At 43.5% G+C, this 12958-nt stretch overlaps 1 protein-coding gene across 1 annotated transcript in view; it reads right to left on the bottom strand.

The window, feature by feature from the left end:
* GAK (cyclin G associated kinase) overlaps window positions 1-12958 on the bottom strand; it is a 107432-nt gene that overhangs the window by 72652 nt on the left and 21822 nt on the right. The window contains exons 4-7 of the mRNA XM_040417606.1: window positions 8941-9055; window positions 8695-8837; window positions 4166-4291; window positions 3629-3718 (exon numbers count right to left, since the gene is read on the bottom strand). Of these exons, the coding sequence (XP_040273540.1) occupies window positions 3629-3718; window positions 4166-4291; window positions 8695-8837; window positions 8941-9055 (474 nt within the window). The remainder of the gene's footprint in view (window positions 1-3628; window positions 3719-4165; window positions 4292-8694; window positions 8838-8940; window positions 9056-12958) is intronic.

Consider the following 12958-nt stretch of genomic DNA (forward strand, 5'->3'; position numbering starts at 1 on the left):
TGGGTCCTTAAAGGGTTAAGATGAATTAGAGGGGTTGGCCACTTTGCAGTGTTTTTCTGTTACTCACAGTATTATATTTTGGGTGGTACTATCTCTCCTCGGCGTGAGGAGACTTATAGGCCATACATGCTCTTCTAGAATTCTGGGAAGAAAGGGATGCAAATGAGCTCTTAACAAGCTCTGCCTCTAATGCCACCAGATGCAGACAGCTGCTTCGGGGTGATTGGCCCTCATCAGTGCAGAGCAGAGAGTACTGGCTTAACTGGGTGAGAGATAGTACCCCCCAAATCCTGACTTACGCCTCTCACCCAGTTAAGCCAGTATTCTCTGCACTGCACTAATGAGGAGCAATCACCCCGAAACAGCTGTCTGCAGATGAGGTGCTGGCTTATTTAATATCCGAGTCATGTCTCAAGGCCTTTTTAACCCCTTAGGAACACATGACGTACCGGTACATCATGCGTTTAAAATGAGATTGCGGTGCGGGTAATCGGAACAGGATGCCCGCTGAAATCATTCAGCGGGCATCCTGTCACAACGCCGGGGGGGGGTCATGTGACACCCCCCCCCCCCCGTATCGGCGACCGCAGCAAACCGCAGGTCAATTCAGACCTGCGGTTTGCAGCGCTTTCTTCAGTTTCTGATCCCCGAGGTCCCCCCCCCCCTGCACCCCTGAATGATTTTATGCCGGCGGGTGGTGCAGGGGGGAGGTTGCAGGCGGTGCGGGAGGTGCGCAGCGATCCCACGCCCGCCTCCTCTTCAATATTCATTGGCGTCCAGTGGGTATACCAGAGTGTCAGCACATTGCTGACACTCTGGTATAAACGGTTGACATCTGTGCTGTGATGTCAGCCGTTTAACCCTTTCCATACCGCGGTCCGTACGGACCGCTGTATGGAAAAGGTTAACAGTCAAGGTTAACATTTATCACTGAATAAAAATTTAAAAAATAAAATACACTACACATTAGGTATCGCCGCGTCCGTAACGACCTGATCTATAAAACGGTCATGTTACTTTCCCCGCACGGTGAACGCCATAAAAATAAAAAAAAATAACTATGAGGAAATTGAAATTTTGCCCACCTTACTTCCCAAAAAAGGTAATAAAAGTGATCAAAAAAGTTGCATGTACGCCAAAATAGTACCAATAAAACAGTCACCTCATCCTGCAAAAAATTAGCCCCTACATGAAACAATGGCCAAAAAATTAAAAAAATTATGGGTCTCAGACTATGGAGACACTATAACATGATTTTTTATTTTGTTTCAAAAATGATATTATTGTGTAAAACTTACATAAATAAAATAAAAAAAAAAGTATACATATTAGGTATCGCCGCGTCCGTATCGACCGGCTCTATAAAAATATCACATAACCTAACCCCTCAGGTGAACACTGTAAAAAAAAAAAAAAAAAAAAACGGTGTAAAAAAAGCCATTTTTTGTCATCTTACATCACAAAAAGTGTAATAGCAAGCGATCAAAAAGTCATATGCACCCCAAAATAGTGCCAAACAGTCTTCTCATCCCACAAAAAATGAGACCCTACCTAAGATAATCGCCCAAAAACTGAAAAAACTATGGCTCTCAGACTACGGAGACACTAAAACATGATTTTTATGGTTTCAAAAATTAAATCATTGTGTACAACTTACATAAATAAAAAAATTGTATACATATTAGATATCGCCGCGTCCGTGACAACCTGCTCTATAAAATACCACATGATCTAACCTGTCAGATGAATGTTATAAATAACAAAAAAAAATTAAAAAGGTGCCAAAAAAGTTATTTCTTGTTACCTTGCCTCACAAAAAGTGTAATACAGAGCAACCAAAAATCATATGTACCCTAAACTAGTACCAACAAAACTTACACCCTATCCCGTAGTTTCTAAAATGGGGTCACTTTTTTGGAGTTTCTACTCTAGGGGTGCATCAGGGGGGCTTCAAATGGGACATGGTGTAAAAAAAAAAAAAAAAAACAAAAAAAAAAACTGTCTAGCAAAATCTGCATTCCAAAAACCGTATGGCATTCCTTTCCTTAAAAGCCCTGCCGTGTGCCCGTACAGCAGTTTACGACCACATATGGGGTGTTTCTGTAAACTACAGAATCAGGGCCATAAATAATGAGTTTTGTTTGGCTGCTAACCCTTGCTTTGTAACTGGAAAAAAAAAAAATATATAAAAAATGGAAAATCTGCCAAAAAAATGAAATTTTGAAATTGTATCTATTTTCCATTAATTCTTGTGGAACACCTAAAGGGTTAACAACGTTTGTAAAATCAATTTTGAATACCTTGAGGAGTGTAGTTTCTAGAATGGGGTCATTTTTGGGTGGTTTCTATCATGTAAGCTTCACAAAGTGACTTCAGACCTGAACTGGACCTTAAAAAGTTGGTTTTTGAAGATTTCTGAGAAATATCAATATTTACTTCTAAACTTCTAAGCCTTGTAACGTCCCCCAAAAATAAAATGTCATTCCCAAAATGATCCTAACACGAAAAAGACAAATGGGAAATGTAAAGTAATAATTTTTGTAGGTATTAATATGGATTATAGAAGTAGAGAAATTGAAACTTGGAAATTTGCTAATTTTTCCAAATTTTTGGCAAATTTTTTATTTTTTTATAAATAAAAATGACTTTTTTACTCCATTTTACCAGTGTCATGAAGTACAATATGTGACGAAAAAACAATCTCAGAATGGCCTGGATAAGTCAAAGCGTTTTAAAGTTATCACCACAAAGTGACACTGGTCAGATTTGCAAAAAATGGCCTGGTCCTGAAGGCGAAAATGAGCCAGGTCCTTAAGGGGTTAAAAGGTCAAACACGGACTTATAGGATAGCTGCCCTACATCTGGGGGCATTAGAGGTAGAGCTTGTTAATAGCATTTGCATCCCTTTCTTCACAGTATTATAGTCACTGTTCCTGATATGTTTAATAACTTCCATCCATATTCTGGATGGGAAAGAGCAATTCCGGCTGGACGGGAGAAGCCACACAGCCATTTTCAGTGATGTTATATGTAGGAGCCACAGCAGCAAACACACACTACAGGCGCACACACTATGATGTCTCTCATACACAGCCCACATAGAATAGAAGATGAGATCCTGCTCCCCTATCTCTCTAACACAAAAGCTACCCTACAAAGCAGCATGGAGGAGTTCTACAGCAATAATGAGCAGTGTAGCTGCGAATCAAACATTAATGTGAGATAAAACCTTTACTAGAACTAGCAGCAGTATCTATCAGTGCCTGTTTTTCATCTCTCAAAACAGATTTTAGCTTTGATTTGAGGGTGAATGATCGGCTCAGGAGGTGTAGGGAGAAGAAATGGATCATGAGTGGAGAGACATTTTCATCTAAGGTATATTATAAAGTTTCTTACAGTCACTTGTACTACTGATTCATGCTTTGGGAGTTCCAGCGCCTATCTAAAGTTTGAAATCATTACCAAATGAGTGTAAAATGAAAATAAAATATATATTAGATTAGCTATACGAGTACCACCTTTATCTACATCCAAACATACAGTATTATATTTAATTAATTTTATAATTAAAGTCAATATAAACATCACAAACAGATGAAGAGAATAATATTTTGTTTTTCAACATTACCCATATGTCTTGCTTTTCTCCAATTGGAAAATTTGAGTACAAGTCTATAATTTCTGGAGTCCTATACATTGGTGTTGTGTTTCTAATCATCTGAAAAATAACAATGGAACCAATGCTGTTAGTTTTATGCAAGAATCTAAAGTGACCAGTGCTGGCGATTCAAAGCCTCTGTACATGGGCTGACACAGGAGGCAATTATTGTGAACGAACCATTGGTTACCCATAATTGCCTGCTTGTTACAAGAGGTTAAAGCTGCATTTACATGCATTGGGATGGTTAATTGCTAGAGTGATCAGCTGTCCCCATACACATTCATTTTTACTGGCCAGCAGATGCCTGTTTAGAACAATGATTTAGGTAACTGCAACTGCTGAAGAAGCGCTTGCGCAACCATCTGCTGACTGAAAGCTAATTTTCACTTGGCCATTATCCGGAAGGAGCATCCCAACTAGGTCTATATGAAAACTCTTAATAAAACTAGGTCTATATGTAAACACTGAATAAAATCTTAGTGGGGTTTTCAATCCACTACTCACTTCATCTTCAACCAATGCTCTCCTCTGCGCAGTCCAGTTATAATCAGGGTAATGTGCTATTGTGGTTGCACTACCAAAGTCACACAGTTTAATAGTTCCTTGGTTACCTATCAGCAAATTTTCCACCTGTAAAACACAAAAATGTTTTAAAAAAATGTTAACACACTATAGATCTTTTGCAATTAGCTAATGCTGCATCTCCGTACCAAGTTGTTAAAGGTTAATTGTTACATACAGGTTACAAAAAACAGTACATTCATAGATCATTTATTTGTATGTCTATGTAAAAAGACCCTGAAGAGTAAGTATAAACCCACTCAGTGTACATAAATACACCAAATACCGAAAATGAACGGAGATTAAACGGAGGAAGGCATCGCCGAAACGCGCGTCGGTGTACACGGCTCTCCTGAGGTGGATATCCCCAATACAATGGGTATGCATTTATACTATGTCTTTGTGAGTTTTTAGGGATGTGGCTATCGGCCCTGGTCTTTGATTATACCTACTTAGGTCATTTTTAGTGGATGTTGCTACTGTGCCATGGCCATATAACTATGGATATGGAGTTTCAGTTGTTATCATGCACTTGCACTTTGCTGTGTTGTCTGTGACCATTTATTGATAAGGTGATCTATCTTTCATTACATTCTGTACATGCATTTGCACTTTACATCCTTTTGGATGTTCTATGTCTTTATACATACATATCAATTGGGGTCACGGATTTATACACAGCATTAAGTCAGCTGCTTTACTTTTTTGTCTCCATTCCTCTACTCCACTCCCTTATTCTCTTTGATTTACTAGTGCTGACATACCTCCTCAGGTGTAATCATTTTTTATCTGTTGTATCATGTTCTCATTTTATATATGTAATTTATATTCAATAAAGGATTTATTTTTTGATGGTATACCCATTTAATCTCAGTTCATTTTCAGTATTTCAAGTTGTTAAAGGGTTACTTACTTCAGCAAATGCCATCTATTACCCAATACAGGGGTGCACAACCCGGGGCCCGCATAAGGCCCCCAGAGCCAAGGTTTGCGGCTCCTGTCCTCCTGGACGTCCACGTGCGATCAGCTATGTTTCTGCCCACAGCGCCTGCACTGTAGCAGGAGCAGGACGGTCCCGGATGGTGAGAGCAGGGGAGCCGAGGAGAAGGCAGGGGAAATAGTTACAGTGGAAATAGTGCAAAAAAATTCTGTGTCCCCAAAGGTCTTTCATTGACCTCTTGGTGACAAATTATGTGGAAAAAATATATTAAAAAATAAGCTAAATTTTTTTTATAAAAAATAAATAAAATAAAAATATAATAAAACAAAAAAAAATAATAATATGATGTGGCAAAAAAATGGAAATTTATAAAAAAAATATAAAAATAAAATGAAATACAAATAAAAAAAAAATTGCAACATAGAGCGTTCACTGTCCCCTAACAGTCTTTTTATGATCCCTTGGAGGGACATTATGTGGTAAAAATATATAAAAAATAAAAAATTGAAATAAAAAATAAATCAAATACAAACAGAAAAAAAATATATAAAGTACAAAACAGTAGAATGTTGATTGTCCCGCAACAGTCTTTTTATGACCTCTTGGGGGGACTTATTATTTAAATATATTTTTGCCACATAATAAGTACACTGCTGACAGCAGGATGAAGAGGATCGCGATAGTGAGGAGAGGTAAGTGAGTTTTTTTATTTTATTTGTGCTGGGGGCCGATAAGATGGCCGACATATGGGGGCCAATAAGATGGCTGAAGGTTTGGGGGGTCGATCTGAGGCATTGGGGGTCTGATCTGAGGTCTTATTGAGGTCTTATTAACACTGATTGGGGCTGTAAGCTAAGGTCTGATTAACATTGGGGGTCTGATTGCTGGTCTGACCTGAGGTGTACTGGAAAAAAATTCTTTTTTATTGTTTTCCTCTAAAACCTAGGGGCGTCTTATGGGACGGTGCGTCTTATAGGGCAAAAAATACGGTAATTATAATAATTTATTTTGGTGTCAGTTTTTAAAAATGTTTTGTACAGTTTCCCCCAAATAAAACAAAAAAATATATTATAAGACCCTATGTGTCAAGTGAAAAATTGTTGCAAAAATTATTTTGGTAGTCAAAACACAAAAAAGTTACAACCGTTCGAATCACCACGTGCGCTAAATCACAAAAGAAAGTGTCAGTTCAGGCCTGGTTATTAAAGGGAACCCGTCATCAACTCTATGCTGATCTCACTGTGGGCAGTATAAAGTAGTGACAGAAATGCTGATTTCAGCGGTGGGTCACTCATGTGCTAAAAGTCAGTGGTTGCTGAGAACCAGCATCATAATCATTACAGCCCAGGCCTTGAGAAGAGTCAAATCTCCCTGAGAAGAGTCCTGGTTATTCCTAATCTCCTGCCCCTCTGCTGATGGTTGGCAGTTCTTTCCTAGAGAGAAAGGGAGAAAACTAGGTAGAAGACTGTCAGTCATCAGCAGGTGGGCAGGAGAGCAGGGATTCATGAATAACCAGGACTCTTCTCAGGTGGCCGGGACTCTTTTCCAGGCCCAGTCTGCGATGATTGTGATGTTGGTTCTCGGCAACCACTTACTTTTAACTTAGAAATGACAGACCGCTGAAATCAACTCACCTGTCTCTACTTTATTCTGCCGTTAGTATGGGCAGCATAATGTTGTTGACAGGTTCCCTTTAAGTGTTAACCAATAAGCGCTTCCCCCCCTAGTAAGGGAAAAATCTTACTATTTATTGCATGGCGTCTGTAACTGGCAGGAGGTGGTAATAACAAGTGAGCGCCATCCTCAGCAGTGAAGGAAATCGCTGATTTATGAATAGGTGGCAGGAAGGAAATGTCGCCACTTTTTCTGTAAAAATTACTTTTAACAAGTTCCCTGAAACAGAAGATTCATACTTACCTGCTTCATGCCGCCCTGGCCCCCTCTGCCTCCATCTTCTGGTCCCGGCACTGTTTACACCTGTCAATGCATGGACATGGTCACATACGCAGCTCCAGTCAATGACTGGCTTCAGCAGTGACACGCTGCTTGTGGCCACATCACTGCTGAAGCCAGTAATTGGCTGGAGAGTGCACGTGACCATAGCCATGCACTGCCAAGTAAAAACAGCGAGGGGAGCAGGTAAGTATAACTCTTCGGTTTCAGGGGCCATGCTGCAAGAACTTGTTAAAAATTCATTTTTACTAGGAAATCCCTTTAAGCCCCTATTACACTGCGAGATATTCAGGTCAATTACTGTTCATAAGAGCGCTCATTCATGATAACTGGCTGGTATGATCGTGCCGCACACCTCTCTGTGTAATCGGATGTGCTACTGATAATCAATATAACTAAATTATGGAGGAATGACTGTGATAGCGATCATTCCTCCCCAGTCACTTTACATTGGCCTGTGTAATAGGCTGATGCAAATGAGCGCCAATCAACTTTTTTATTTTTATTTGCGGCCCCTTGAAATAGAGCAATGTGACAATGCGGCCCTCAGACCAAAAAAGGTTGTGCACTCCTGACATATCATTAATATTCCCCCAACCAATCAGAGGGGATATGTCACCTCTGTCTATCAAAGGGTCGGGGTAAGGATTGGTTTCTGCACTTCTGGTGAAGATATGCATTTAGACATAGGAATAAAGTGGCATGTACAAACTCTGCACACGTTGATTTTTTATTTTTAGGAGACTTTGTGCATATCAGGCTTTTTGCAATGCAATGAACAGTTAACTGTATACATTTTAAGGGAATATCCCACAAACAGCAGTTATCACCTACACACAGGATAGGCGTTACATTTCAGGTCGCGGGCCGTCCAATTGATCAGATGACAGCATTTCCAAGAACAGGGTCCATAAGTGCACTGTATGAATGTCAGTCCAGCACTCCATTCACTTCTATGGGACTCATAAAACGTTATCTATGTCAGTCCCATAGACGTGTACAGAGTAGGTATTCATACTTTCTAAAACACATAGATAATGTACATGTGTCAGGCTCCGGTAAAGTATGTCAGTTACACTCGTGTAATATCTATCCCTTATCTAATATGTACAGGCCTGTTCCTGGAAACGTCAGAACAAAGGAGGGTAAAGTATAGAAAATGCAAGAGTGTTGACTGTAAAAGGTAATACATATATAATAGGTAATACATATAACAGCAATATTTTACAAACATCTTGGACTTTAATACCATCATGCAGCCACATGTTTGATATGTTTGGTTTACATATCTCTTCCAGTTTTATTTTGTACTCAATAGCAGAAATTGGGTACATTTTTGGTAACTAATTTACTCATGAGATTTTTTTCCTTTTATATGTGTTGCCTGTCCACAGTAGTCTGTTCCCCAACGAATAGGACATCACCCAACTAGTTTTTACAACATTGTAGAATAGACGACATGTAAAGGCCACTTACCTGATTTCAGCTATGGAGTATAAAACAAGGCAAAGAAATACATTACAATGTTCTGTAGAATAACTTGAAGGAACTGCATTATTATGACTGGCCATGTATTTACCTTGAGATCTCTGTGGATTATAGGAGGTTTCTGCTTATGCATATGCTGGACTGCTCGACAGGTTTGGTAAAAAATCTTCAATATAGTATCACATGACAAAGGACCTTTACTTTCAGCTTTGTTTAAGAATTCTACAAGTTGTCCTATAAAAAAAACACATAAAAAGAGTGAAACAAAAAGTGCTGCATGATGTACCGTGTTCTCCGCCAAATCCCCAGCACCCTTCTGATGGAGGGATGTTCTCACCTTTGCATAATTCTGTAAGAAGCAGAAATTCCCCTTGGCCTGTATCAGATTCCTCTTTTCCTATCGATGCAGCCGAGCAGAACTGGACGATGTTTGGGTGGCCAGATAACTTTTTCTATGCACAATATCTTAAGGAACATATATAGTGAATAAATGCACTTTTTTAGAGCCTCCCTATGACAGAAGACCTTAAAGGGCTAATATGGATAGGTTAAATTATTCCCCATTACATCGGTTGGGGCCCTACCACTGTACTTGGCTTTCTGTGGAACTCACATACGCCCATAGTATAAAAATATATTCCCCATATGGCAAACAGCAAAACTGAAAAAAGTGTCCAACTGACCGATTCGCAGTTTTTGATCGGTTCAATTGCTAAAAAAATTTATTTTTATAAAAAGTGATCAAAAAGTCATACACACCCCAGAATGGTAATAATGAAAAGTTCAGATTGCCACGCAAAAAATGAGCCCCCATACAGCTCCGTACACAATTACAAAAAAGTTATAGGGGTTAAAATATGGCAAAAAAAAAAAAAAAACAGATTTTTTTTCCCCCCACTTTAATTTTTTTATTACTATCAAAACGCAAGAAAAAAGGAGATTTTTTGTGAAACTCACCTGTAAAATCTTTTTCTCGTCTTTTCCATTGGGGGGACACAGACCATGGGTATAGCCTAGGTCATTACTAGGAGGAGACACTATGCAAATAGAAAAAGAAAGCTCCTCTCCCTGGACCCCAGTGCATGCAAAAGCAGTAGAAGGAGACCAAAGCCATAGAGACCAGAACAACGAAATACCGCCATCGGACCGAAAACCTTCAGGACCCGAAGAACTAAACCAACCCTTCCTACAACAGGTAAGAATGGGAGGGAGCTGTGTCCCCCAATGGAAAAGACGAGAAAAAGATTTTACAGGTGAGTTTCACAAAAAATCTCCTTTTCTCGCACATTCCATTGGGGGACACAGACCATGGGACGTCCTAGAGCAGACCATTGGGAGGGAAAAACCGGCACCTCCAGGAGAAAACGCCCAGCGGTCAAACAGGAACCACCGCCTGGAATACCTTGCGCCCAAGGACAGCATCAGCCGATGCAAAAGAGTGCAACTGGTAAAACTTTGTAAAGGTATGCAAGGAAGACCAGGTGGCCGCCTTACAAAGTTGAGATGCCGAGGCGCGATTACACGTAGCCCAGGAGGCCCCGGTGGAGTGCGCGGTAACCCCGGCTGGGGGAACCCTGCCACGGGCACGATAAGCCGTGGCAATAGCCGACCGAATCCATCGGGCTACGAGACCTTGGAAGCCGCCAGACCTTTACGAGGCCCTTCCGGAATCACGAAAAGGGAATCTGTATGGCGGAAAGAGGCAGTCACCGACAGGTACACACGCAGAGCCCGGACAACGTCAAGGGAATGGAGAGCGCGCTCCTTGCGGTTTGCTGGAGATGGACAAAAAGAGGGCAGGACTATTTCTTCATTAAGGTGGAAGGCGGAGACCACCTTGGGCAAAAATGAAGGGACCGGGCGCAGCACCGCCTTATCCTGATGGAAGACCAAAAAGGGCTCCCTACAGGAAAGCGCGGCCAGCTGCGATACCCTCCTGATCGAGGTGATCGCCACCAAAAAGACCACCTTCCAGGTGAGAAGATTCAAAGAAACCTCCCTCAAGGGTTCAAAGGGAGCCGCCTGGAGGGAAGACAGAACCAAGTTCAAGTCCCAGGGGGGCAGGGGAGGAACATACGGAGGGACCGAATGCGCCACCCCTTGTAGGAAGGTCCTCACTGGACCGAGCAGAGCCAGGGATCGCTGAAAGAAAATGGCCAGAGCAGAGACCTAACCCTTCAGAGAGCTCAACGACATTCCCATCTCAAGACCCGACTGGAGAAATGGAGATGACCACCGGAACCGAGAAACAGAGGGGAAAAACGCCCAGTTTCTCACAAAAGGCAAGAAAGGCCTTCCAGGTACGATAGTATATCCGGGATGAAACTGGTTTTCTGGCCTTGATCATGGTCTTCACCACAGAGTCCGAGAAGCCCCTCTTCTTCAGGATGGCGGTCTCAACAGCCACGCCGTTAAACGCAGTGACCGTAAATTCTGGTGGAAGAGCGGTCCTTGAGACAGTAGGTCCTCCCTGAGAGGAAGAGGCCACGGCACGTCTGCCAGCATCCAAGTGACGTCCGAGAACCAGGCGTGGCCAATCGGGGGCGATGAGAATGGTCGGAATTCCTTCCAACGTGATCTTGTGAAGGACCTTCGGTAGTAGAGGCAGAGGTGGAAAGACAAAGGAGAGGGAAGCCTCGCCACGGAGACACCACCGCGTCCACCCCGTACGCCTCCGGGTCGCGAGCACGGGCCAGATACGTGGGAACTTTGTTGTTGAGCCTGGACGCCATCAGGTCAACATCCTGGCGGCGACAGATGTCCTCGAAAACTTCCGGATTTAAGGACCACTCTCCTGGATCCACCGTGTTGCGGCTGAGAAAGTCCGCCTTCCAATTGTCGATCCCCGGGATGTACACTGCCGACAGTACTGGAAGGATCCTCTCCGCCTCCTGCATCACCGTCCGGCTGCAGGTCCCGCCCTGGTGGTTGACGTAAGCCACAGCAGTGGCATTGTCCGGCTGGACCCTTACCGGGAGACCTGTCAGGAGAGGAGTCCAGTCCATTGCTCTGAGCTCCAGCACGTTGATCGGAAGGCGGGCCTCTGCCGCCGACCAAAGCCCCTGCACCATCCGGGTCTGTAGAACACCACCCCAAACTTTGAGGCTGGAGTCGGTGGTGACGACTGTCCAGGAGATCGGAAGAAAGGACCTCCCTGAAATCAAGTTTTGGGGGGAAAGCCACCACAAGAGGTCCGCCCGAACCAGAGGAGGCTGACGGACTCGAGGCCAGACCGTGCGACGTCCTGTCCCAAAAGGACAGAATCGCCCGCTGTAGAGGCGAGTGTGAAAGTGGGCAAAGGGGACGGCCTCGAAGGAAGCCACCATCAGCCCCAGAACCCTCATGCACTCCCGGATAAAGAGTCGTCGAGAGCACAGTAGGAGAGATACCGACTCCTGAATTCGAGGGGACTTGGAACTCGGCAGGAATATCCGAGCTGCCGTGGTGTCCAGAACCATCCCTAGGAATGTCGACCTCTGTGAGGGGAGAAGAGATGACTTCTGGACATTGATCAGCCAGCCGAACTGCTCCAGAGTCTGAACAGTGATCTGGATGCTGTCCCTGGCCAGGGGAAGGGAGGAAGCCTTTATCAGTATGTCGTCCAGGTAGGGCAACAGAGATATGCCCCTGGTACGTATGCCCTGGTACGGAGGAGTGCCAAGAGCAGCGCCAAGATCTTCGTGAATACCCGAGGGGCCGTAGCCAGCCCAAAGGGCAGGGCGACAAACTGGTAATGCTGTCCGCCAACAGCGAAGCGTAGAAACCTGTGGCAAGATTCTGCTATAGGGACATGCAAATAGGCGTCTTGTATGTCCACCGACGCGAGGAATTTCCCCTGGAGGAAGAGAAGCAATAACGGATCGGAGGGACTCCATCCGGAACCTCAGGACCCGCAGAGACCTGTTTAACAGCTTCATATCTAGAACAGGACGCACCGATCCCTCCTTCTTTGGCACCACGAATAGGTTGGAGTAGAAACTTGCGCCTTGCTCCTCCAAGGGGACTGGGATAATCACTCCCCTGTCCAAAAGGGAAGAGACCGCCTGCAAAAGAGCCGAAGCCCTGACCGGATCCCCCGGAACCCGAGAAGAGAAGAAACGCTCCAGAGGCCTGGAAGCAAATTTTATTTTGTAACCAGATGTTACAATTTCCAGGGCCCAGGCGTCCTGGATATGATCTCTCCAAACCTGTTGAAAGGAGAGCAATCGCGCCCCCACCGTAAGAGGTGGGGGCGACCCTTCAGGCGGAAGACTGCTTGGGAGCAGCAGGGCGGGCTGACTGTGGACGCGGGCGCCAGGAAGGCTGGGGCTTAAAGGCAGGTTTCTTACGGGAGTCCTGAGAGCCACCCGGGAAGG

This window comes from Bufo bufo, chromosome 2 (assembly GCF_905171765.1).
Source record: "Bufo bufo chromosome 2, aBufBuf1.1, whole genome shotgun sequence".
Taxonomy (NCBI): Eukaryota; Metazoa; Chordata; class Amphibia; order Anura; family Bufonidae; genus Bufo; species Bufo bufo.